The sequence below is a fragment of the Erythrolamprus reginae genome, chromosome 8 (genome assembly GCF_031021105.1).
Source record: "Erythrolamprus reginae isolate rEryReg1 chromosome 8, rEryReg1.hap1, whole genome shotgun sequence".
NCBI lineage: Eukaryota > Metazoa > Chordata > Lepidosauria > Squamata > Dipsadidae > Erythrolamprus > Erythrolamprus reginae.
The window spans coordinates 37,924,322-37,951,736 of NC_091957.1; the positions used below are offsets into that span (position 1 = coordinate 37,924,322).

At 46.2% G+C, this 27,415-nt stretch overlaps 2 protein-coding genes across 4 annotated transcripts in view; both read right to left on the reverse strand.

The window, feature by feature from the left end:
• The window catches only part of LAS1L (LAS1 like ribosome biogenesis factor), a 37,371-nt gene extending 17,461 nt beyond the window's left edge, over nucleotides 1–19,910 (reverse strand). The window contains exons 1-8 of one of the 2 annotated variants that reach the window (XM_070759703.1): nucleotides 19,598–19,910; nucleotides 17,130–17,372; nucleotides 12,709–12,834; nucleotides 8,786–8,855; nucleotides 8,607–8,688; nucleotides 4,268–4,453; nucleotides 4,135–4,181; nucleotides 2,590–2,699 (exon numbers count right to left, since the gene is read on the reverse strand). In XM_070759703.1, the coding sequence (XP_070615804.1) occupies nucleotides 2,590–2,699; nucleotides 4,135–4,181; nucleotides 4,268–4,453; nucleotides 8,607–8,688; nucleotides 8,786–8,855; nucleotides 12,709–12,834; nucleotides 17,130–17,372; nucleotides 19,598–19,698 (965 nt within the window). In that variant the 5' untranslated portion in view covers nucleotides 19,699–19,910. Of the gene's footprint in view, nucleotides 1–2,589; nucleotides 2,700–4,134; nucleotides 4,182–4,267; nucleotides 4,454–8,606; nucleotides 8,689–8,785; nucleotides 8,856–12,708; nucleotides 12,835–17,129; nucleotides 17,373–19,369; nucleotides 19,468–19,597 lie in introns of those variants that run through there. The other variant, XM_070759704.1, reaches the window with a different exon arrangement.
• Nucleotides 19,911–24,685: 4,775 nt separating this feature from the next.
• The window catches only part of LOC139171461 (synaptotagmin-like protein 2), an 82,105-nt gene continuing 79,375 nt past the window's right edge, over nucleotides 24,686–27,415 (reverse strand). For both annotated transcript variants that reach the window (XM_070759706.1, XM_070759705.1), the window contains exon 17: nucleotides 24,686–26,067. In XM_070759706.1, the coding sequence (XP_070615807.1) occupies nucleotides 25,922–26,067 (146 nt within the window). In that variant the 3' untranslated portion in view covers nucleotides 24,686–25,921. The remainder of the gene's footprint in view (nucleotides 26,068–27,415) is intronic.

Below are 27,415 nucleotides of genomic sequence, written 5' to 3' on the forward strand. Positions count from 1 at the left end.
CATGGGTCTTCCCCTCTTGCTGGCGAGGTGAGCGGGCGGGCAGCGGACAAGTGGCGGGCAGCGGGCGGGCGGTGCGGAAGTAAAAACACCATGGAAAAGTGGCACGCATGCGCAGATGGTGTTTTTACTTCCGCACCGCTATATCGCGAAATTTCGATTATCGCAAGGGGTCCTGGAACGGAACCCTCGCGATAATCGAGGGACTACTGTAATTCATTTTGCCAATACAGTAATACCTCATGATACGAACTTAATTGGTGCAAGGAGGTTCGTAAGACGAAAGGTTCGTAAGACGAAACATTGTTTCCCATAGGAAACAATGTAAAGTCAATTAATCCGTGCAACCAAAAAACCCCCCGCAAAAAAACGGCTTTCGGCGACTGCTGGGAAGCCGCGCGGCTGTTTTAAAAGGTGACAGCCGGCCTGGGGGGCTTCCCAGCACCCCCCCCTGAACCGGGGGGGGGGGTGCTAGGAAGCCCCCCAGGCCGGCTGCGACATTTTAAAACAGCTGCGCGCCTTCCCAGCTGTCTCCAAACGCCGAACGCGGAAGTTCGGCTTTGGCGTTCGGCTTCAGGAGACAGCTGGGAAGCGGCACAGCTGTTTTAAAAGGTCGCAGCCAGCCTGGGGGGCTTCCCAGCATCCCCCCGAACCCCGAACCCGGGGTTCAGAAAATTTTTGCCTCTTCTTACGAACTCTGTTCGAGTTACAAACCGGTGTTCAGGAGGCTTCTGGGAAGCCCCGCCGCCCGGCTGTCACCTTTTAAAACAGCCGCGGGGCTTCCCAGCAGTCTCCGAACGCCGGTTCGTAACTCGAAAAAAGTTCGTAAGAAGAGGCAAAATTTTTCTGAACCCCGGGTTCGTATCACGAGTTGTTCGTAAGACGAGGGGTTCGTATCTTGAGGTACCACTGTATCTTGTTAGGCCTTCAATCACTTCCTCTTCCACTTGTAATAACATGCTATAAATATTACTAGCCTGTCCTTTTGAATCATTAATCTTTTCTTTCACAAAATCTATTGAATCCTTCCCAGGGGTCTGGGATAATTGACGTCATTGTTTAACAATATGAAAGGTACCATCACAGGATTTAAGCTGCTCCAAGTAAAGCTGCCTTTTACAATTGACTGGTGGTGATTTTGTTCATGTCAAGATTACTGGGCAGTGCCAGGGATGCTCCAGTTGTTTGGGGACTGTACCCACGGTGGCTATCAACGTTAGTATTACCTTGAGGAAGCTCACACTTTGGCAAAGTCCCTCAATCTACCCTGTAAATCGTGTAGTGTAGTCCAACCCCCTGCCCAGCAAACCAGGGGTGTCAAACTCAAGGCCCATGGGCTGGATTCAGACTGCAGGCCGCATGGGGAACCAGTTTTCGACCCACAGTATGCTGCAGGAAGCCATGGAGGGTGAAAATGAGGCATGGGGGAGCCACACGCACCGTGTTTTGGCCGGTAAAGTGTTGCGGGAGGCTGTTCAGATGGAAAATGGGGCAGAAGGGCTCTGTATGGCCCTGCACACCCCGTTTTGACCACCAGGGTTTTGCAGGAGGTGTCCACCCCATCGCTGCCCTGCCGCCCCCCATGGCGGGGAGGGGCTGTGGAGAACTACAATGCTGATCCAGCCCTCGGAGAGATCCAGTTTGGCACTCCTGCCCTAAACCACTTCTGACCGATGGTAGTCCAGTCTCTTCTTGGAGCTCCCATTGGTTGATCATTCTCACTGTCAGAAAATTTCTCCTTGAATCTTTCCTTGATCAGTTTTCATCCATTATTCCTTGTCTGGCCTTCAGAGAGCATTTAGCAGAACCTCAGAGAAAACGGGCTTCTAAAAACCTAGCCTTAAATAGGAATCTACCTCTTCCTCTGTGGACACCCAGGCTTTGAGGAAATTTATTTATTTATTTATTGGATTTGTATACCGCCCCTCTCCGTAGACTAGGGGCGGCTAACAAGAGTAATAAAAAACATCATGTAAATCCAATACTAAAAACAACTAAAAAACCCTTATTATAAAACTAAGCATCCATACAAACATACCATGCATAAATTATAAGGGCCTAGGGGGAAAGAATGTCTCAATTCCCCCATGCCGGACGACAGAGGTGGGTTTTAAGGAGCTTACGAAAGGCAAGGAGGGTGGGGGCAATTCTAATCTCTGGGGGGAGTTGGTTCCAGAGGGTCGGGGCCGCCACAGAGAAGGCTCTTCCCCTGGGCCCCGCCAAGCAACATTGTTTTGTTGACGGGACCCGGAGAAGGCCCACACTGTGGGACCTAACCGGTCGCTGGGATTCGTGCGGCAGAAGGCGGTCTCGTAGATACCCTGGTCCGGTGCCATGAAGGGCTTTATAGGTCATGACCAACACTTTGAATTGTGACCGGAAACTGATCAGCAACCAATGCAGACTGCGGAGTGTTGGTGTTACATGGTGTTACAGCCTCTACTGTTTCCGTCAGCGCTCTTTGAATCCCATTAAAAAGTGGGGAAGGAGAAAACACAAGACAAGACACTTCTTACTTCAGTAAGATTTTTACTTGCAGGGATGTTTAAAAAATGGCTGGTTCAGATATTCTGAGAGTTGAAATCCACCAACCTGTTCTCTTGTAACAAATCTTTCATTTGGGCCAAAACCCACTCCACCTCTGAAGTAGCTACGCTCCAAATTTTGCAGGCTTGGCTGACATCTGACCGCTGCTTGAGAATCTAAGAGAAGAATGAAGAAGCAGCACATCAACTGATGGACGGGTGGTTTCCCAGGTTGGGCTGAAGCCTGATAAAACACAGCAGCAACTTTGTTCGGACAGCCTCGTGCTACATGTGAATTGAGCCAACTGCCTTACGGACATGATGTAAGTCATTATAACAGCCAACTTTGAACAACTGTTGATTCCAAATATTAATCAGGTTAGGAATAAAAAAGACAACGGGAAAAAAATCGGAAAGAATAAAACATCTGTTCTCATAACTATTTAAAATAAATATAAATCTGGTTCAAAGAGAATAAAAATAGACCATACAAATTAGGTTTAACATAATGGTCCATTTAAAATTCAAATAGTAGTCCTTGACTTACAACAATTCATTCAGTGACCATTCAAAGTTACAATAGCACTGAAAAAAGTGACATGAAAGTTTTTCACACTTATGACCTATTATTTACTTCTTCTGCTCATTATTATATTTCTAACTTCTTAAATCCAAGCCGTTGTAGTTCCTTCTCCTCTTTGTTTTCTTTATTCATCATTTTTTTCTTACTGTTTTTCTCATAATTAAAAACCCATATCCCTAAAAGTTCCACATTTACTTATATTTACAATAAAATACCAAATTATACATTATTTATATATTATTTCAAATTGATAACCAATATGATGAGGAAAAGAATAATAATTGTTCAAATTCAGATTCCTAAATTCCAGGTATTAGCTCAATTCTTTCATTACGAATCATAATTGATCTTCTCTCAAATGGTACAAATATGTGTTTGCAAATTTTAAATTTACTGTACTTCAAATCCAGTTTAAATTATAATTTCCACAAAATTACCATCTAATTTTATAAATATTCAAATATTTAGCATCTAGTTCTTTAACTAAAAAGCATATTATCAATATTAATAAATTAATTTTTAAAAATGTAATGATCATTCAAATTCCAAACAATTCTACACATTGACTCATTTCATTTGTTTTGATTATATTTTATCTTTTCTCTAATAATACATATAAATATTTACCAATTTTAAATTTAATCCATCAAATCAGACTTATGTCAATTTATAATACAGTGTTCCCTCGATTTTTGCGGGTTCGAACTTCGCGAAAAGTCTATACCACGTTTTTTCAAAAATATTAATTAAAAAATATCTTGCGGTTTTTCCCCTATACCATATTTTCCCCGCCCGATGACGTCATATGTCATTGCCAAACTTTCGTCTGCCTTTAATAAATATTTTTTTTAATGAACTTTAATAAATAAACACGGTGAGTAATAATCTATATAAATCCAGCACCTTTCTTGATATATTCTGCATATGTTAAATGGACAGTGGGAAAATATGGACATCCCTCTTCCAATTTTGAACCAGTTTTCTTTGGAAAAAAAAAAGCTAATCTGATTAAGGATCTACAGATCTTACCTCAAGTTGTTGATTTTTAAACGAAGTCAAAAGATCACTGACTTTTCCTGGGGGAGAGAAATTGGGAAAAAAGAATCCTTTAGAAAAACATTTAAGTGCAGGAAGAAGAAACAATAGATCTGAATGCGCCTACCGCAGAATTCCTGGCGTTTCTGCTCATCTGGCGTCTTCTCCGGATGTTCTTGACTGCTGGCCATCTCATCTTCGCCACCCGCTTCTGACGACCCTTCAGTTTCTTCCTCGCCTTCTTCAACGAAACGGTTGCCCAGTTGGCAGCTCCAGTAGGAGCGCCTCAGCCAATCCAGCACGGTATCACAACCTTCAGAGAAGAAAGGATGGCGCCGTTATGCATTCATCTACTTATTTGACTTTTGTGCCGTCCAATCCTGAAGGACGCAGGGCGGCTTGATGAAAAATAGACAAGATAATAATAATAATAATTATTATTTATTGGATTTGTATGCCGCCCCTCTCCGTAGACTCGGGGTGGCTAACAACGATAAAAACAGCATGTAACAATCCAATACTAAAACAACTAAAAACCCTTATTAAAAAACACACAAACATACCATGCATAAATTGTAATGGCCTAGGGGGAAGGAATATCTCAACTCCCCCTTGCCTGGCAGTATAAGTGAGTCTTGAGTAGTTTACGAAAGACAGGGAGGGTGGGGGCAGTTCTAATCTCCGGGAAGAGTTGGTTCCAGAGGGCCGGGGCCGCCACAGAGAAGGCTCTTCCCCTGGGGCCCGCCAAACGACATTGTTTAGTCGATGGGACCCGGAGAAGGCCAACTCTGTGGGAACTTATCGGTCGCTGGGATTCGTGCGGTAGCAGGTGATTCCGGAGGTAATCTGGTCCAATGCCATGTAGGGCTTTAAAGGTCATGACCAACACTTTGAATTGTGACCAGAAACTGATCGGCAGCCAATGTAGGCCCCGGAGTGTTGAAGAAACGTGGGTGAATCTGGGAAGCCCCACGATGGCTCTCATGGCTGCGTTCTGCATGATCTGAAGTTTCCGAACACTTTTCAAAGGTAGCCCCATGTAGAGAGCGTTGCAGTAATCGAACCTCGAGGTGATGAGGGCATGAGTGACTGTGAGGAATGACTCCCTGTCCAAATAGGGCTGCAACTGGTGCACCAGGCGAATGTTCATGTAGTGATGATGTTCCAATGTCAGCTTAATGTTTGCATGTTGATTGTATTATATAAAATGTAGATACTGAAATATTGATATTAATAAGGAAATAGATTGAAAGTAAAAAACTGTAAAAGAAATAGTTTAACCGTATGAAATAGGACAACAGTATAGTTTACTGTAAAAAGAAGATTTAGAAGTTGATTTTTTTTCTTTTTTCAATTTTTTTCTCATTCTTTTTTTCTTCTCTGTTTGCATATCTGCATAGGTTATGTGTGTCCAAGTCTAATCAATGTTCTAAATGTATTTTTAATATTTATATCTAATAAAAATTATTTTAAAAAATAGACAAGAGGGGCGGCATACAAATCTAATAAATATCTATATCTAATAGCTGTCTCAAATATGCTTCTTCAAAAGGCAACTGGACTATTGTTTTCCTTGAGGAAGATGACAACAAGCTTCATCATGTGGACTTCAACTCCCAGAATTCCATGCATCCGACAAATTGCCAAGATAGACCCAAAGGTTTTCAGGAGGCAACTGGACTTTGTTTTTTCTTTGAAGACATTTCACTTCTCATCCAAGAAGCTTCTTCAGCTCTGGATGGTGGGAAATGGAAGGATTTATATTCCTTGCAGACAGCTGATCGTTTGCATCCTTTTAGGGAGCCAAGAAGGAACCATTTGCGCTTCAGTGAGAGAGGCAAACAACTCTGACTCATTCCAAATTGCCTGCGCCTGTCTTCAACAGTGAAAGGACACTGGGCAGAAAATATCTGGCAGCCCAAAAGGCTCCAAGATCCTCTGCTCTGTTCAGGTGACCCCAAGGACTCAGATAAACCTCCAAGGGGTCTCAGGGACCCTGTAAAAGAATGGCGATGACCAGTTTGCAGGAAGAAAGTATTGTGTATGTTTGCTCTTCTGTGTAATCTATAAAATAATAAAGGCATGATAAAAATAATCAGATAAATAAACCCCCATTTTCGGAAATGTAAGCAAAATCCCTGGCTCTCTGCAAACGACCCGGAAGAGCTTTCTCCAGATGTGTGTCCTCCAGAGATGTGCTGAAAGGTACAATTCCCGACTTCTAGAGGAGAAATGTCATCTGGAGCAGAGAGAAGATCCTGCACTTTCCTTCTACCCTGACGAGAAAGAGGCATTTTTATTCCCTTCCTTATACGATGTGCTTAAAACCTTTTCCAAAGAAGTAACTACTTGCAGAGCAGACTGAAACTTACTTATCCTCTAGGGGGCAGTAGTGTTTGCTCCCTGCAGGGTAACATCACCACCTTGAGGAAGCGCTAAGGATAGCATCAAATAACAAATGTATATAGCAGGGCTGTCACACTCCCCACCCAGAGGCCGAAGGCATCATGCATTGGCCATGCCTATGCCCAGTTTAGCAAAGGGAGAAAAAGTCCTGATACATCACCTGATGATGCGATGATGACGCAGGTTTGACACCCCTGGAGCTGACCTGCCCCTCATCTTATTTTAAAAAATGTACTGATTACGTGCTTGTTTACTTGGGTAGCTGTACAGGAAGTAACTCTGGGAATAAACTGCCTCTAGCTGGCCTTTTGCCTTCCTTCCATAACTACTCAAGGTTGGTGAACATATCAAATACACCTACCTCCTCCTATTCTCTGTGAGATGGGTTGGAGTGAGAGTGGGCTGGCTTCCAGGGCTAAGCAAGGGGAAACTGCTTTTGCCTCTTCGTTTATTGTTTTTAAGGGAACATAAAGCCCTTCATGGCACCGGACCAGATTATCTCAGGGACCGCCTTCTGCTGCACGAATCCCAGCGACCAGTTAGGTCCCACAGAGTGGGCCTTCTCTGGGTCCCTTCAACTAAACAATGTCGTTTGGCGGGACCCAGGGGAAGAGCCTTCTCTGTGGCGGCCCCGGCCCTCTGGAACCAACTCCCCCCAGAGATTAGAATTGCCCCCACCCTCCCTGCCTTTCGTAAGCTTCTTAAAACCCACCTCTGCTGCCAGGCATGGGGGAATTGAGATATTCTTTCCCCCTAGGCCTTTACAATTTTATGCATGGTATGTTTGGTTTTATAATAAGGGTTTTTAGTTGTTTTAGTATTGGATTGTTACATGCTGTTTTTATTACTGTTGTTAGCCGCCCCGAGTCTACGGAGAGGGGCGGCATACAAATCCAATAAATAAATAAATAAATAATAAATAAATAAACATTCTAAGACGAAAGGAATGAACGTGTTCAACTATTTCAGGTTGCAGCTGCTTCAGAGATAGAACAGCTTGTTTTAAGAGCAGGAAGCACTATTTTAATCATTTTTGGAAGCGTCAGGCTCAAAATACAAAACGAATGTTCAGAGCGGACTAATTGACAGTGTCATTCATTTAGTGACTATCTGAAGTAACAATGGTGCTGAAAAAAGGGACTTTACTGTTTTTCATACTTGCAACCATTGCAGGAGCCCCGTGGTCACGTGATCAAAATTTTTGGCAACCGACTCACATTTATGACAGTTGCAGTGTCCCAGGGTCTCATGCAGTCAATGGGGAAACCAGATTCATTTAACCACCACGTTACTAACTTAACAACTGCAATGATTCATTTAACAACTGTGGCAAGAAAGGCTGCAAATTAGGGCAAAGCTCACTTAACCACTCTTTTGTTTAGCAATGGAAATTTTGGGATGAATTATGGTCGTAAATCAAGGACTATATGAGCTCCATATAGTCTTTTTTTTTAGTAGGAAAGTGAACACAAGAACAAGGGGACACAATATGAAGCTAGTTGGGGGAAAGATCAAAAGCAACATGAGAAAATATTATTTTACTGAAAGAGTAGTAGATCCTTGGAACAAACTTCCAGCAGACGTGGTAGATAAATCCACAGTAAATGAATTGAAACATGCCTGGGATAAACATATATCCATCCTAAGATAAAATACAGAAAATAGTATAAGGGCAGACTAGATGGACCATGAGGTCTTTTTCTGCCGTCAGACTTCTATGTTTCCAGGTTGAACACTGGTGCCCTTGGTGCTCTTTGAGCTTGGCTGTTTGCAATTACTAATCACATAAATAATCAGATAAATAAACCCCATTTTTTGAAATGTAAGCAAAACCCCTGGCTCTCTAGCAACAGTACTCAGACTTAGCAGTGTACAATGTCAGCCTATTGTCCCCAACAAGCTGGCTCCTCATTTTACTGACCTTAGAAGGATGGAAGTTCGAGTCATTCTTGAGCCGGTCAGGAACACACTCTTGGCGGTGGGCAGAATTCGCCTGCAATAACAGCATTCTAACCACAGCACCAACGTGATCAGAACTAAAATAATAATAATCCTCCTACCTTTTTGGCAAGTCACCAGCTGGGGAAGGGTGCCGTGGGTTAGGTCATGACGGAGATCCACAATCCAGGTTGGGATGTTGAGCTTGGACAAGAAGCAAATGATTATTAAAATCAGAGATGGAAACAATGTGATTACTTCGCAGCTCCCAGAGCTCAATATAAGCTCAACCCTTTTTTACCTCTTTTGCTAGATGCCTCAGTGGAATAGTAACCATCCCCTGCTTCCGCTCGGTGATGAGGTTCACAAATCTGTGGGTGACAGACGTGTTGAGTGAATTCCGGGAAACAACTTGTGTTTGAGAATATCAGAAAAACATCTTTCGGCTGTGGCGAGGGGACCGTTTGCCCAGGTTCGCCTGGTGTACCAGTTGCGGCCCTATTTGGACCAGGAGTCACTGCTCACAGTCACTCATGCCCTCATCATCTCGAGGCTCGACTACTGTAACGCTCTCTACATGGGTCTACCTTTGAAAAGTATTCGGAAACTTCAGATCGTGCAGAATGCAGCTGCGAGAGCAATCATGGGCTTCCCCAAATATGCCCATGTTACACCAACACTCCACAGTCTGCATTGGTTGCTGATCAGGTTCCGGTCACAATTCAAAGTGTTGATTATGACCTATAAAGCCCTTCATGGCACCAGACCAGGATACCTGCGAGACCGCCTTCTGCCGGTTAGGTTCCACAGAGTTGGTCTTCTCTGGGTCCTGTCGGCTAAACAATGTCGTCTGGCGGGACCCAGGGGAAGAGCCTTCTCAGTGGCGGCTCCGACCCTCTGGAATCAACTCCCCCCAGAGATTAGGACTGCCCCCACCCTCCTTGCCTTTCGTAAACTCCTTAAAACCCACCTCTGTCATCAGGCTTGGGGGAACTGAGACATCTCCCCCTTGCCTAAGTAGTTTTGTGCACGATATGACTGTGTGTATGTATTTTATATATTGGGGGTTTTCTTTTTAGACTTTTCAATGTAAAACTGTTATTTTAGATTTTAAATTATTAGATTTGTTACCATGTATTGTTTTTATCACTGTTGTGAGCCGCCCCGAGTCTGCGGAGAGGGGCGGCATATAAATCTAATAAATAAATAAATAAATTTGAACCCAAATCAAACCCAGAAAGAAGAATCCTCCCAACCTTCAGCCACTATCTTAAAATTAATTGTTCATTGTGATTCCTGGCAAAGGGGCTGGTTTTTTGAGGAACTGCCCGTTTCCCATAGTATCTGCTTTGCCAATTTGAATTAGCAGTGCTAACATGCTCCAGGTTTCTTCAATTAAACAATGTCAATTCTTGGGGACCCCAGCCATGTGTCTTCTCTCTAGGATGAGGTTACCCCTGCCCAAGATCCGATGGTCTCATTCTTTGCTGATCTGAAAGAAGATCTGACTCTTTATCCAGGCCTCTGCCAAGAATGAAGCCCCTTGCAGTAGACAGGGTGGGTTTTCCCCCTTTTATTTGAGTCTTCCTTTTTGTGTATGTTTTAAAACAGTTTTGTGAGCCCAGAGACAAGGGGTGACCCCCCCCCCCCAACTTGAGGTGAGTGGGATACCTGGCCTGCCGGGGAGGTGGGAGGTTGTGGGGGTGGGGAAGGGGGTCTAAGAGGGGGATAGCTAAGATTAGACCAACATCTAACAGCTGTAGCTACGGGGGCCTTTGCACAGGTTCGCCTAGTGCACCAATTGCGACCCTACTTGGATCAGGAGGCTCTCCACACAATCGTTCTTGCCCTTGTCATCTCATGGCTAGATTACTGCAACGGGCTCTATGTGGGGCTACCCATGAAGAGTGTTCAGAGACTACGGTTGGTTCAGAATGTAGCCCTGCGAGCTGTTGTGGGTGCACCTAGGTACACCCACATTACACCAATCCTCCATGGACTGCAGTGGCTCCTGGTTGGTCTCCAGACAAAACGTTCAGTGGTTTGCTGGTACCTCTTAAACTGCCCACTGGTCCTTCTAATCTTTGGTGATTAGAGGATTTTTTGGGGGGGTAAAGGTGCATCTGAAAAATATTGTACATATTTGGAAAAGAGTTTGTTACCATTTCAGATTAGGACAAGATATGAGCCGAGGTGGTGCAGTGAGTAGAATGCAATACTGCAGGCTACTAAAGCTGACTGCTAGATCTGCAGGTCAGCGGTTCAAATCTCAAGGTTGATTCAATCTTCCATCCTTCCCCGGTGGGTAAAATGAGGGTCCGGATTGTGGGGTCAATAGGCTCTGTTAAAAAGTGCTATTGCTAACATGTTGAAGGCCGCCCTGAGTCTAAGGAGAAGAGCAGCATTTAAAAAAAGCCCAAATAAATAAATAAATTAGCAAAGAGAACATTTGATATCTGAAGAAGAGAGAACTACCGTATTTTTCGCTCTATAAGACGCACCTGCTGATAAGACGCCCCTAGATTTTAGAGGAGGAAAATAGAAAAAAAATATTTTGAGCCAAAAAGTAGGCTAAAATATTTATTACAATAACACTGCCCTAGGGGAATTGGGAAAATATACAAACAAGCAACAACAAATAAATAGCTGTAAATATTTTAGAATCCAAAGAAAGGAGAAGGCTGCATTCTCCTCAAAGAGCGTTAGCTTTACGGGCTGATCTCCCAAATACGTCGTGGGAGGTGGAAGAGGAGGCATAATAGGTGGGGGGCTGGGCTGCTGGTGACCGAAGCCTGGATACTCTCTCGTTCAGGCTCTGCTTGGCTGCGGTGGCCAAGCTTGGGAAGCGGGAAAGCCAAGAGCGCCCAGCCATGAGGAGTGCGGGAAGGGAAAGTTAATAAGGTTACCCAAAACAACTGAAGTGAGAACGGCAGCAGCTGTTGTCGCTTCCCCTTGGCTGCCGCATCTCTCCGCCGACCGGCTGCGAGCGACTGGCTGGGTTTTGGGTCTTCGAGACCTCCCTGCCTCTGCCGCATTCGGAGCCCGAGAAGGGGAAAGAGAAGAATGGAGAGAGAGCCGCGCGCCGGAGGCGGACGCCGCTGCCGCCTCAACATCAGCCATGAGAGGGGAGTCGCTGGAGCTGCCCCCGGACTTTTCACCAAGGCCAATGCCGCCAGCCCACATGCTCGCCTCTCCCCGCGGCGGCGGCGGCGGCAGTAGTGCTGCCCATTTTTTTGAGGGGAAAAGACGTCGGCTGAGGGGTGCCCGGTGCTTCCCGGCGAGGAGGAGGAGGAGCTGGGCTCCGGAGGGGCGCACGGGGAAGGGCTTGAGCCGCTGCCTTCTCCTTTCCTGCTGCGTCGGTGGCTTCCCTCGCAAAAGGCTGCGCCCGGTGCCGGCTGTTTGCCCCACGGCTCTCTCGCCTCAGCGAGGGATAAGCAGCACGCGAGGCTGCGGCGAGAAACAACAGCAGCAGGAAAGGAGAAGGCGGCGGCTCAAGCCCTTCCCCGTGCGCCCCTCCGGAGCCCAGCTCCTCCTCCTCCTCGCCGGGAAGCACCGGGCACCCCTCAGCCGACGTCTTTTCCCCTCAAAAAAATGAGGCTTTCCGCCTTACGCCCTGCCTGATCCCACACTTTCCACCCGCAAAGATCAGCCTAGAGGCTTCGCCCTTCCCGCCCGCTCCCCCGGGAAAGAAAAAGCAGCCTGGCTCTCTTTTCCCTGGCCCTTTCCTTCACAGCTCAGGCAGCGCTGGACTCCCCGCAGGGGAGTTCTACTGTATATCGCCGCCCCCCCTCTGCTCCAGCGCCTCCCCCCTCCTGCCTGCATCTTCGCTCCATAAGACGCGGCTGATTTTTCATCCTACTTTGGGAGGAAAAAACCTGCGTCTTATGGAGCGAAAAATACGGTAAATCAATATTTGGTAACTTGCAGAAGATATTGACAGTGAAGATTAGATTTGTAGATTGAACATCTACAAATTAAATTCATTGTCAACATTTACTAGCAGAAAAAAAGACTGGTTTGAAGATCCCACGAAGATTGCTGTTGTTTTTCAATAAGTTCTTTGCTCAAAGTTTTCAAGAGTGCATTTAAAGAAAAACCTTCAGAAATCAGAAGCTGCTTTCACTACAGATAGAAAAAAAGCTTTCCGTAAAAACGCCACTCTCCCATAAAGCTTAGGCAGCAGCTTCTGTGAAAAGCTTGTTCCCCCTTTCTCGCCACTCTTACCTCACCAGGGCCAGGCCGTAGGTCAGGATCAGTTCATGGGATTTCAGAGCTCCAGAGGCATCCAAGAGTTGACAGCGGATCAGATCTGCAGTGCATTCCACAGCCAAAGGCATCTTGGACCCGAACCTGATTTCAGAGTGAAACACAGTAACATCAACGCTCTCTACATGGGGCGTGTTCGGAAACTTCAGATCATGCAGAATGCGGCCACGAGAGCTATTGTGGGGCTTCCTAGATTCGCCCACGTTTCTACAACACTCTGTGGCCTGCACTGGCTGCCGATCAGTTTCCGGTCGCAATTCAAAGTGTTGGTAATGACCTTTAAAGCCCTACATGGCATTGGACCAGAATACAGTGATCCCTCGATTTTCGCGACCTCGTTCTTCGCGAAACGCTATATCGCGATTTTTCCCACCCGATGACGTCACTCTCTTCCTTCCTTTCTCATCTTTCTTTCTCTCTCTTTCTCTATCTTGCTTCTTCCTCTCTCACACTCTCTTCCTCCCTCTCTCATCTCTTTCTTTCCTTCTCTCTCTTTCTCTATCTCTCCCCCTCTTGCTGGCGGGCGGCGGGCGGCAGGCGGGCGGGCGAGCGGGGGCATCAGCGAGGAAGACCCAGGGAAGGTTCCTTCGGCCGCCCAGCAGTTGATCTGCTCGGCAGCGCGGCAGCAGCGAGGAGCCGAATCGGGGTTTCCCCTTTGCGTGGGCGGCGGGGAAACTCTGATCTTCGTCTGCTCGCTGCTGCTGCGCTGCCGAGCAGATCAGCTGCTGGGCGGCCGCAGCAGCAGCGAGCAGACAAAGATCGGGGTTTCCCCGCTGCCCACGCAAAGGGGAAACCCCGATTCGGCTCCTCGCTGCTGCCGCGCTGCCGAGCAGATCAGCTGCTGGGCGGCCAAAGGAACCTTCCCTGGGTCTTCCTCGCTGATGCCCCCGCTCGCCCGCCCGATCTTCGTCTGCTCGCTGCTGCTGCGCCGCCGAGCAGATCAGCTGCTGGGCGGCTGAAGGAACCTTCCCTGGGTCTTCCCCGCCGCCCACGCAAACTCCACCATCTGCGCATGCGCGGCCATGAAAAAAAGGGCGCGCATGCGCAGATGGTGTTTTTACTTCCGCAACCCTACATCGCAAAAAAACGATTATCGCAAGGGGTCTTGGAACGGAACCCTCGCGATAATCGAGGGATCACTGTACCTCCGGAACCGCCTTCTACCGCACGAATCCTAGCGGCCGATAAGGTCCCACAGAGTTGGCCTTCTCCGAGTACCATCGACCAAACAATGTCGTTTGGCGGGCCCCAGGGGAAGAGCGTTCTCTGTGGCGGCCCCGGCCCTCTGGAATCAACTCCCCCCGGAGATTAGAACGGCCCCTACCCTCCTTGTCTTTCACAAGTTACTTAATACCCACCTATATCGCCAGGCATGGGGGAACTAAGACATCTCCCCCAGGCTTATTATATTTCATGTTTGATTTGTATGTGCTGTATGCTTTTTAATTGTTGAGGTTTTTATAGAAACATAGAAGTCTGATGGCAGCAAAAGACTTCATGGTCCATCTAGTCTGCCCTTATACTATTTTCTGTATTTTATCTTAGGATGGATATATGTTTATCCCAGGCATGTTTAAATTCAGTTACTGTGGATTTATCCACCACGTCTGCTGGAAGTTTGTTCCAAGGATCTACTACTCTTTCAGTAAAATAATATTTTCTCATGTTGCTTTTGATCTTTCCCCCAACTAACTTCAGATTATGTCCCCTTGTTCTTGTGTTCACTTTCCTATTAAAAACACTTCCCTCCTGGACCTTATTTAACCCTTTACCATATTTAAATGTTTCGATCCTGTCCCCCCTTTTCCTTCTGTCCTCCAGACTATACAGATTGAGTTCATTAAGTCTTTCCTGATATGTTTTATGCTTAAGACCTTCCACCATTCTTGTGGCCAGTTATATATTTTATTATTAGATTTGTTCCATTGTTATACTGTTTTTATTACTGTTGTGAGCCGCCCCGAGTCTTCGGAGAGGGGCAGCATACAAATCTAATAAATAATAATAATAACAGTAACATCATGATTTTCTGCATGCAGTGATTTGTCCGAGTTGCGTTCGAAAGCTACCGGCTAGGCACAGGAAAGCGTGACAGAGGAACTCAGGAACTGAAGCCGATGAAGAATGAAGACATGAATTGGTTGTATACATTTTACTCTTCAGTGTATCAAAAAATAGAATCTCTCCCATTCTTCTACTTACAGAAAGTACTTTACTATAACTATAAACCACAATACAGTAAACCAATCCTCCCACAAGACTAACCACATACCAGAACTAACCAACCAAGCAACCAACTAACCTCTGCAGAAGTGCATTTTCTTATGCTGTTCTAGCCCAATCAGGTTGCACTATGACTCAGCAGTGTGACTGCTTTGCATACTCACAATCCTTTTATCTTAAATGGACTATTACCTAGGATAGCATTAATCCTTGATACCCCTTCTAATATTCCATAGGCCGTACATTCATCTGCTTTATTAAATTACAATGTTTTACATCAGTCAGAGGTTTTGTGAATCAGCCACATTACAGTCTGATTCAACATAATACAGTTTTATCATTTCACTCTGCACCATTTGTTGCACATTTTGGTATTTCACTGGAATGTATTTTGTTCTTGCTTTCATACTTTCTGATTCCGCAAGATACTGTATATGCAAGTCTATGAGTCCTTGAACTTGGTTTTTCAATGTGTTCCCCAAAGTCTTTCCATAACTGTTCCATCCATACAATTCCACAGCACGCTTCTGATAACACCGTGAACTCTGCATCTGCAGTTGACAGGCTGATCAAGTCTGCTTCCTGGATTTCCACCTTATTGGAACATTTGCATATACAATAAAATCTGTATATGATTTCTTATTGGATTTCCACCTTATTGGAACATTTGCATATACAATAAAATCTGTATATGATTTCCTATCATTTAGGCTAATGAAAGAGCTATCTACCATACATTGCATAGTATTCTCTTGCTTTGGTGCAATCCGTATTTAGCAGTCCCTTTCAAATATCTCACTACTCTTTTTAACCCTTGCCAGTCTTTTATAGTGGGCCACTGGAGAAGCCCGAATCTGAGGTCCCATGGGTTTCTCCACCCAGTTTAAAGTTCATTCCCTTGTTCCCACACCCACAAGTTCATCACATGGCCCAGTCTGGTTCTGCCAATGTCCCTGATCCTCCCATCAATTTCTGGGCAGGTGCTGAATAAAGGATGACCTTGTCTAGAAGGAATTTGTTATAGCTAGTACTCTTTCCCCTCATGCAATTCCCACAGTATGAACACATGTGGCAGTCCAAAGTCTCCAACTCGAACGATAGCTCTTATTTTTAACTTTTAAAAAGTTTAATATTTATTTATTTATTGGATTTGTATGCCGCCCCTCTCCATAGGCTCGGGGCAGCTAACAACAACAATAAAAACAGCATGTAAATCCAATACTACAACAACTAAAAAACTCTTATTTTAAAACCAATCATACCTACAAACAAACATACCATGCATAAATTGTAAAGGCCCAGGGAGAAAGAGTATCTCAGTTCCCCCATGCCTGAGGGCAGAGGTGGGTTTTAAGGAGCTTACGAAAGGCGAGGAGGGTGGGGACAATTCTAATCTCTGGGGGGAGTTGGTTCCAGAGGGCCGGGGCCGCCACAGAGAAGGCTCTTCCCCTGGGCCCCGCCAAACGACATTGTTTAGTTGACGGGACCCGGAGAAGACCCACTCTGTGGGACCTAACTGGTCGCTGGGATTCGTGCAGCAGAAGGCGGTCCCTGAGATAATCTGGTCCGGTGCCATGGAGGGCTTTATAGGTCATAACCGACACTTTGAATTGTGACCGGAAACTGATCGGTAACCAATGCAGACTGCGGAGTGTTGGTGTTATATGGGCATAAAAATTGAATAAATAAATAAATAAATTTTTGGGAAAGCCCATGATTGCTCTCGCAGCTGCATTCTGCACGATCTGAAGTAATCCCTCGCTACTTCACGGTTCATCTTTTGCGGATTCACGTCTTCACGGGTTTTCAAAGGGGGCTTAAATCCATTGAAAATTTTAAATCCATTAAAAATTCATTAAATTCTTCTACAGTACTACTGTACTCTATTAAAGAAACATGTAGTTCCAGCCGAGAAACATTATAGAATGACTGTTTAATCCAAAGGGTGGGTTTTAAAAGTCCAAATACTCGTTAAATACATTAAAAAAATATCTTTCCTCTACTTCACGGAAATTCGTTTTTTCACGGGTGGTCTTGGAACGCATCCCCCGTGAAAAAGGAGGGATCACTGTATCTGCAAACAGAACTATTGTTACTATTAACCCACCGAGGGTGCTGAGTGGTGGCAGCTACTTCCTACCCACCTCCCTTCTCACCTGCTCTTCCAGACCGCCACTCTGTCCAGCGCATCCCGTCGTGTCTGACAGTCTTCACAATATAGCCCCACCATCACTTGGTCCCATTCAGCTTTGCTCTGCCAAGGAACCACATTCCGCGGCCTCTTCAGCTGCGTTGCCTCGGCTGCCAGTTTCCATCCTGGCTTTTGATTCTTGGGCTGGTTAGCCATGTTGCTGGACCTCAGTCCTTTTCCAAGCTTCTTAGAATCCAGCACTACAGATCTAAAGAAAGCAAACCGGCCACAAATGAACCTCCCACCCATTCCTAAGTGTTCTACAAACTGTTCTCAACTTACCACCATTCATTTAATGACTGTTGAAACTTACAATAGATCTGAAAAAAGCGGCCCATGACCTTTTTCACACTTACAACCATTGCATCATCCCCAGGGTGATAAGATCAAAATTCAGATGCTTGGCAAGTGGCCTGTATTTACGATGGTTGCAGAATCCTGGGGTTATATGATTCCCTTAGTTGAACTTCCAATAAGCAAAGTCAACGGGAAAGCCGAATTCACTTAATAACTGTGTTACTAGCTTTACAATAGCAATAATTCACTTAACAACTGTGGCAAGAAAGGTTGTAAAATGGGTCAAAACTCACTTAACTGTCTTGCTTAGCAGTGGAAATTTTAGGCTCAATTGTGATCCTAAGTTGAGGACTAGCTGCATTTAAGCCCTGAATACCTTCCAAAACCAATCTTTAAAATAAAACCGACCAAGACTTCCCCATGCTCTATTTTGCTGAAGATCAGTTCCTTCATCTTTCCCAACAAAAAGTTATCATAATTACTTATTTGTCACTGAGAAAATATGTGGGGCCAGTCCCTTCCTCTCAGCTCAACCCACCACACAAAATTGTTGTGGAGGAAATAGGAGAAAGGTGTGTTGGATATGTTCATTGTCTTGAGTTATATATAAAAATAGGGAGATGTAAAATAAATAAAATGTTGCTAATTAAAGTGACTCTGAGTGGTTTTACAGAATTAAAACCCTAATAAATCCTCACCGCCCTGGTGACAAAAATCAAACCAACCATTTGATGGACACTGTATCACTCTGCGATCTCCAGGCTCAGTGACCCCCTCTGCAAAATTATTCCGGCACAATAAACACCATCAACAAACAGAATAACAGAATTGGAAGGGACCTTGGAACCACCTGCACAAGCATGAGATCCTATATCGTTTCAGACAAACAGCTGTCCTATGTCTTCTTAAAAACTTCCAGAATTTCGGAAGGGAAGCTGCTCCATTGGTTAAGTGTTCTGTCAGGAAATTTCTTAGTTGCTTCTCTCCTTTCCACCCGTTGCTTCTTGTCTTGCCTTCTGGTGCTTTGAAGAACAGGTCCCTCTCCCCTCTTCTTTGTGGAAGTCAACCTATTTGCCAAAGCTCCAGAAGGTAAGACACGAAGCATTGGACTGTTCCTCAAAGTATGCAACAAGAAGCCAGAGTGACACACACTGTCACCCTCTTCTCTCCCCACTAATTGCCCCTAACAATGCCCTTTCTCTGCCCCAGTTACTCAGGTTTTGCCCTCCTCGTCCTGCTCACGGATCTGGAACTTATAAGCCAACCCAACTCACTTTTCAGGGGAAACGTGTGGCATAAAAATTGAATGGATGAATGAATGGACAGAAACAATCAGCCCAGCCAATCTGAAGGGCACCAGATTGCAGCATAACCAAAAGATGGACTCAATAATAGCAGTCCCCCCCCCCCCCCCCCCCAAAAAAAAATCTGGCCACTTTTAAGATGGGCGAACGCCAACTCCCATAATTCAGCCCAGCAAAAGTGGCTGAAGAATTCTGGGAGGGGAGTCTGCCCATCCTGGAGGGGTCATAGAAACAAAGAAGATTGACAGCAGAAAAAGGCCTCCTGGTCCATCTAGTCTGCCCTGATACTACGTATTTCCTGTATTTTATCTTAGGATGGATCTATGTTCATCCCAGGCATGTTTACATTCAGTTACTGTGGATTTAGGGTCAGGTTTGGGAGACCCCAGATGCGGTCATCCTCAACGGACCGCCACAACGGAGTCCCACATTTATGTTAGTAAGTAAGAAATCTGTCAAGCCAGTTTTGCCCCACGTGTAACGACTCTTCTCACATTTGTTAAACGGAAATAAACACGGTTCTTAAATTAGCAACGACTCCGCTCTGTCGCTAAGCACGGACCCCTTGCCAGGCGCCTTGCCTGCTTCGTGTGAATCACATTACCATATGGGTGTGTGGGTGTGCGCTGTAACACGTCCCTGCCACTTTTTTCAGAGCTGTTGTAACTTGGGACGGTCGCTGAGTGGGCGACCGTCACCTGTATCATTACAGAGGAGGAGGAGGTATTCTGCGCATGCCCAGCAGAAGGACCACCGTCCCCCCGTCGTCCCCGCCCCCGTCGCCAGCCGGCACCTCCTTTTACAGAGATCCCCGCTAGCCAACCGCACCCACCTGCCTCTCCCCTCCACGGTCACGCATGCACACCAGCCCGGTCGTCCGCACCCGCCGCCGGCGGACCTTTTCCGGAGAGGGAGAGCCCGGCGACCCCGCATGGAAGCTGGAGAGGGGCCGACCCAGCGGCGGCAGAATCCCGCGGGAAGGCGGCGGCGCAGAGGCCGCGCAGGAAAGGGTGGATGGATGGGAAAGTGCCAATCCCGATAGGGGGAGGAGAGAAGAAACCAATCGAGCTACTTGAGACGGCGGGTGTCGGAGCGGAAGCGGAAGTTGGTGACTGTTGCTGCGATGCCTAGACAGCCCTGGGGACAGAGGCTTCCGGCTGCTTCAGGCCGAACGAGCGCCCTCTCTAGCCCACAGGAGTACAATATTGTCTTCCATTACATACTATGCTATCTAAATAATATACAGTATTTTGCATTTATTGCATGTTTATAATATATTGTATACAGTATTACATATTATATAACACATAAGATACGCCAGCACGCAGAAGCAATAATGTAATATAAGACACACACCTTAGTGCAAATAAACACATTGGACAGATTGTCTTCAAAAATTGTGAGGGCTACATCAGTGGACGTTTTTAAAGAAAAAAACGGAGAGCTACTTGTCTGGAATGGTACAGAACAGGGGTAGGCAAACCTGGCTCTTCTATGACATGTGGACTTCAACTCCCAGAATTCCCGAGCTAGCATGATTGGCTAGCTCTCTCTCTGTGTTTGCTGTTAGCTGTGTTCTATTGCTGTTCATAAAAGTATGCTTTGAAGAAGCTGTAATGCTGTACAAGTTGGTTCCTGTGAGTTATTGAACTAAGATAGTTGTTGCAAGGTATTAGTAAGGTACTAATTTATTGTATGTATAGTATAGTATAGACCAGTGATGGCGAACCTATGACACGTGTGTCAGCACTGACACGCGTAGCCATTTTCGGTGACACGCGGCCGCCGGAGAAACAGGGAGCTTTAGGGAGTGCAATTGCAACCGCAATTATTATTATTATTTTTCCTCTCCCCTTAATTAAGAGGCCGGCCGATTTTCGCCCGGCCAATATTTGCGATGGCTGGGAGGGGCGAGAACACCGCCTCCCAGCTGGGCGCGCCTGCGCAGAGCGCAGGATCGCCCACATGCTGCCTTTGGCAGCACAAGCATGCCTGTCCGGCCGGGGGAAGAAACACGTGCCCCAAAATACTCCCCCGCGCAGCCTTTTCCACGGGCGCACGCTCCCCATCCCCCTGCCAGCCCGCGGGGGGGCGGGGAGGCGCCGGCAGTAGAAGGCGCTGCCCCCGCCCGCCCGATCCGCCCACTCTCCTCTTCCACCGAAAGAAAAGCGCGGGGCTGCCTTCTTGAGCCTCCCGTAGCTCCACCCCGCTTTGCCCTGCCTGTCATCCTCCGTTGTGTTTTCAGGAGGGGGGGAGCAGCAGGAAAGCCCTGTGCCGGCCAGGAAAGCCAGCTTTCCGAGAAAGCAGCGCACTTTTCAAATGCGCTGCTTTCTTGCAACTCTTTCCTGGGGGGGGAGTGGCCTCCTCCCTCCCCCCTGCTGAGTGGGGCGGTGGCGGCATTTTCAAAGTGCTGAGCAGCCAGTCATCCTCCTCCTCCCCACTCCACCCATGCCGAGGGAACAGTCTCGCCAGCGGCTGAGAAACCGCTTGGCGTGAAGGCCAGGCTGGGCTAGGGCTGGGGGAAAGCACCAAGCCGTCCCCTGAGCCGCCTGGCCCAGGTGCTGGAGAGAACAGCCAGCGGACAAGCACAGCCAGGAACAAGCGGGAGGTGAGATGCCTAGTTCCCCCCGCGTTGTTTGCAGGGGGAATAAGGGAAAGTAGAGGAAATCCCGGGGAGGGAGGAGGAGGAGTGGGGCGGAGCACCAGTATCTCTCTGTAAGGTGGGTGGCGGATCTCGAGCCCGGCGGTTTCTCTGCAGGTGGGCTTCTTTAACGGCGGAGGGCAGGGAGTCACTTTCCTCAGAGGGGAGGGGGTGTCTCTATGCAGGCGATGGGTGCCATGACAATTGCTGAGGGAGAAGGTGGCGGTTCGGTCTCTTCCCTTTTCCCTCTCTCTGTTCCCATATTATTTATATTTATATTTATTTTTTGTTTGTTTATCTGTCTAACCTACCTACCTACCTACCTACCTATATATATATATACTTCTATGCCGCCCAGTTTTTTTCTCAAGGTGACACACCACCCGAATTATGCTCAGTTTTTTGGCGAATTTTGACACACCAAGCTCAAAAGGTTGCCCATCACTGGTATAGACAGTAGTAGTAGTATAAAGAAGTAAATATATTTTTCCACAACTTCCTACTGCTGCTATGTTTCATTGAAGACTTCAACTCCATTTCTACTGGTCTGTGGCTGGCTGGCTGGTTGGGTTGGTGGGCTGGCTGGACTGGTTTGCTGCTTGGGCACAAACAGGTTAGTTTCCGCAAATGCAAGCTCTGATAGTCTCAGGGTCTCCTCCAAAATTATAAAGGTAAAATTCCACAATGCTAATCACAAACCTATACATACAGGATTTTATTTTTAAAAAGAATACAGCATTTTCAAATTAACAGTGTTCAACATCGAAATGCCATGGTATCTAGTCTTTGGAACAAGGGTGGGTTCCTACTGGTCCGGTCCAGTCTGGGTGCACTCGTATCAGCCCACTGGTGACGTCACTGGCCTGGTACTGGTTCCTGGAGGTGCGCCATTTCCCCCCCAAATTTTTTTGAATATTTTTTGTTTTGGGGGGGGGGGTGTATTTCTTTATTTTTTCTTCTTCTGAGTATGCACAGAGGCCAGGTTTTCAGCATTGCCCATGCATCCCCATTTTGGTTTGGGCGGAGTTTTTAAAAAAATTAAAATGTTTTTCCTTCTGAGCATGTGCAGAAGCCTAGTTCCGCCACTGTACATGCAGCTACCATCTGTTTTTCGGCTTTGGGGATTGGGGGTTGTTGTTTTTTGCCACCGCAGGAGGAAGCAAACTAGTAGCAAGCTAAGTCACAACCCACCCCTGCTTTTAGAGTCTCGCACACCCCTTTTATTTTATTTTATTTATTCGATTTTTATGCCGCCCTTCTCCTTAGACTCAGGGCGTCTTACAACATGTTAGCAATAGCACTTTTTAACAGAGCCAACCTATTGCCCCCACAATCCGGGTCCTCATTTTACCCATCTCGGAAGGATGGAAGGCTGAGTCATCCTAGAGCCGGTTATGAGATTTGAACCACTGACCTTCAGATCTATAGTCAGCTTCAGTGGCCTGCAGTACAGCACTCTACCTGCTGTGCCACCCCAGCTTTTGGCCCCTGGGGGGATGTAGGAAGGCTTGCTAGGCCCAAAATAGGCATAAAAATCCAATCACTCACTCACTCAATCAATCAATCAATCAAAATGGAGCGCGAGGGGCGGCTTGTGGTGCCTCTGCTGACCTAGGAGATGCTTCAGGAGGTGCTGGTCTCTTTGTAGCCATGCAATGACTTTCATCCCGATAAAAGTTGCAGGCATGGCGGGGAAGGTGGGAAAAAGTTGGGCTACAAACGTTGCCGGGCCGCCTTCCCCTCTTCCTGCTGGCCAGAACCTCCTGAAGCTCGTTTGGATCTTTTCCGGCTGGCGCTTGGTTCTGCCAAGGTGGGAGGGGACCAGAGAGAGCTGCTGCCACCTGTTCCCCCCCCCAATGCTGAGCCAGACAATCTCCGAACACGCGACGTGTATCTGCTTTCATAACACATTCCCAACAGCCTCTTCCATCGTTTTTGTAGCTCCCACCCCCATGTCCCCCAATGCTTCCAGTTTGTCAATATCTTTTGGAGAAAGAGACTCTTTTGCCAGTGAAGGTGTGTGTGTGTGGCTTATTTTGTGGGTGTGGCTTGCTGGTCATGGGACTGGGTAGGAGTGGCTTCATGGTCATGTGACTGAATGGGCATGGCCAACTTGATGCCAGTGCACACTCAGTCACGTGATCCCCCCCCCCATTTTCAACAGTGGTGATACATTTTGAATCTCTGATGGAGGAGAAAAACTCCCCCAAATGGATCACCTGAAAGCCATAAATTTCCCAGAAGGAATCGAATCATTCAACTTCTGAGGTTGTTTTGGGAGGGAGAAATCAGGCAGCATCTCTCCCTCCCCTCCTTGGGTGACTGGAGCCTTGGAGCAACTTCTGGCCCTTACAAAGTTAAGAAAAACTTGTGAGTGCGAGGCCATTAAGTTCTTGCACTGGCGTGCGGCTTTTGGGGAGTTGCTCCAAGGCTGCAATTGCCCAGGGAGGCTGCATTTGTATGTGCACACTGGCAAACCGCCACTTTTCCTAGCAGCAACTCCACACCTGATCCCTCTTCTCCTTATCAGATCTCACTGACAGCACCACTCCACAGGGTGCGCAATCCACCCCCACCCCACCTTCTTTTCCCTTCTTGTTCTTCTTCTTTACCGGTAGTTCGCACTAAAAATCACCACAACGGAGGGAAGTCACAAGGGTCGGGCTCCCAGCAGCTCTTGGGCGAAATGGCAGAAAGAAGAGGCAAAAGGGAGGAAGAGAAGGGAGACACCCTTAGATTATCCACGGTTGACCTATCCAGATTCCTAAGAGGTCAGTAAGGGGTGAGTACAAGTGCACTAGAGTGCCTTCCGTCCCCTGTCCTATTGCTCTCCTATATCTCCTATACCTTTCTTCTATTCCTATATTTCTTCTTCTATTCTTTCATTGATATGTTCTATTACTATACCTTCTTTTCTATTCTTTCTTAGATATATTTTACTATGAGTATCTCCTCTATAACCTTCATCATGTATTTTACTATGTGTATATAGATATATACCCACTAAACCCCTCATTGTATATTGGACTAAATAAATAAATAAACAAACAAACAAACAAATAGTACACCACCACGGCTGTGCAAAAGTTTCAAGTTGCTGATGTCCCAACCTCAATGCATCTCTGGCACTGCAAGGATTGTGTAAACGGCAGCCTCCCATTTGCCACATCGGGGAAAGAATGAGACTTGAGAGGGGGTGGGAATACGGGGGGGGGGGGGTTCTTTAATTTAAAAACCTTAGCTGGTGTGACAGGGAATGATTGACATACACCAAGACACTTTTGTCATCTTATAGACTAACACATTTATTATGCCGTGACACTGTATGGACTGTAGTCTCTTTCATCAAGTTACATAAAGTATTATCCCAAAAAGAGTCATTTTAGATAACCACAGTTCATATGGTGGGGTTGTAGGGGAGAGAGGAATAGTAAACAGAGAGCATGAAATGTTTTTTTAAGTGTGCTTAAAAATAATGGCCATCAGAGGCTGACCAGCCATTCATTAAAGAGAGCTTCCAGCTCACAATGAGCAATTTATCACAGCCAATGCATTAAAATACAGTCTGATAAAATGCTACCCTTAGCGTTGAAATCATCCTGAAAAAGAATGTTTTGATTTAAATTGCAAGTGGAAAGTTAAAATCTTCTTAAATAAAACTGATGAGCTTGCAAGTTCTGTTTTCCTCTCTGGGTTTCTCTGTCGCATACATGGTGCTATGCCTTCATTCACTTACCAAAAAGCTAACGTCCATCAATTGCCAGAAGCTTTGACAGATGTCTGGCTTGTTTGCTTGGGTCCCAAAGAGTTAGACGTGAAATCATAGGAGGCAGACTCTTGACTGAATTTCAGAACAAGTTTCATAAACAGTAAAGAGCAGCAGAAATAATGACCAAGGGATCTCACCATCATTGGAGCTGTCCAAGATGAAGCTAGACAGCCATCTCCCAGGAACACTTTAATCTTGGTTTCTCCAATGAGCAGGGTTGACCTAGAAGACCTTAAAGGGTTTGTTAAAGTCCATGATTTCATCCAGGTGCTTGAGACCATCACCTAGACATGGTCTCCTTCTTTAGCTTGGAATAAAGTCATTCGTCTCCAACAGTTTCATCCCAGTAGAGTGTTTTTAAGAAGTATAAAGTGAGCTTGTGGGTGAAGTCTTCTGCTACCCACAATTTTAGTTCACTTTCACATGTGCAGAAAAGCAAAAATTGATTGCATTAGTAATTTAACTTCCCTATCCCTCATCTCCACTTCTTCAGCCCTACCTTCTGGCTCTTTAAGTCAAAGAACGTCTGTACCACTAAGGTATGGTGTAGCTCTTCCATGCCTTATGAGTCAAAGCAAGGAGTGACACTAGCACTTTTTCTCTTGAAATCTTTCTTTCGCTCAGTGGTGTCCTTAATTTTTGGCTCTGTTGAAGTAGTAACTTTTACATTTTCTTATGTACCTGACAACAAACCAAAGCTGGTCTCTGTATGTTCCCCCTGCCATGTCGCCTGAACTGCAGAAGTGTCACTTCAGCTTGCTTTTCCCAGCCAAGGAGCGCAAGAGGAGTGAACTTTCAATCCATTCATTGGGCGTTGACATCATTTCTTGCCAGAATGCTACTTCCTCTTGTGTGGAATCCATCCAGTCGACAGAAATTCCATAGCTAAAGCCTGGTCCAAAGCAAGAAGCAATAAAACACTTTAGAAACGGAGGTCCACCAGCATGCAAGTCGAACTCCCAAGCATTCCTCTCTGTGGGTGGGTTCAATTACTGCAACGCTTTCTACATTGGGCTACCTTTGAAAAGTGTTCGGAAACTTCAGATCGTTCAGAACGCGGCCACGAGAGCCATTGTGGGGCTTCCTAGATTTGTCCACATTTCTACAACACTCCGTGGCCTGCATTGGCTGCCGATCAGTTTCCGGTCACAATTCAAAGTGTTGGTTATGACCTTTAAAGCCCTACATGGCATTGGACCAGAGTATCTCCGGAACCACCTGCTACCGCACAAATCACAGCGACCGATAAGGTCCCACAGAGTTGGCCTTCTCCGGGTCCTGTCGACTAAACAATGTCGTCTGGCGGGCCTCAGGGGAAGAGCCTTCTCTGTGGTGGCCCCGGCCCTCTTGAATCAACGCCCCCCTGAGATTAGAACTGTTCCCACCCTCCGTGTCTTTTGTAAACTACTCAAGACCCGCCTTTACCGCCATGAATGGGGGACTTGAGACATCTTTCCCCCAGGCTCTTTATATTTTATGTTTGGTGTGTATGTGATGTCTGGTTTTTAATATGATAGGGTTTTATATATTTCTTTTTAATATTAGATTTGTTTCACTATAATATTGTTTTTATCATTGTTGTGAGCTGCCCCGAGTCTTCGGAGAGGGGCGGCATACAAATCTAATAAATTGAATTGAATTGAAATTGGGCAAGACCCCATTTGTGTTCTGAGTCATGGATGGATTTTGTGAAATAAACAAATTGCTGCGGCTGTTGCAAACAGGGCAGATGGCAGCTGCTTTGCCTCCTAAACCCAATTAAGCTGCCTCAGTGTTCTATTTGCAATAGAACCTCCAGCACTCTAGATGTGTCAAGTCACTGTTCAACTAACATACCAAGTGAGTGCTTTTAACCTGTTCCTCTCCCTCCCACCTGTCAAGCTGGTGCAGAAGTTGGGGATAAATCAATGGTTTGCCACACTATCTGTAGAAGGCCTGATGTTTGTGGGAACTTGGGGGGGGGGAGAATTCATGAGCAGATGCAGACAAAAAACATTCTTTCGAGAAGTTCAAACCCATCCTATGTCCACCCCCGGAGTGGAAACGGAAGAAGAAGTTGCCACGCTGCCACAACCTGAATGGGCCACGTGACACTTTTTTTGGGGGGGGGGGGGCAAGGCATTTGAACTTTTAACTGGGTAGGAAGCTCAGATTCGGGGTCCCCTGTGGAGGTGCCAGGATGGCTCCAGAATTAAATTGGAATTTTGAGCAACGCCTTGACTTGGACTTTGATTTAAGTT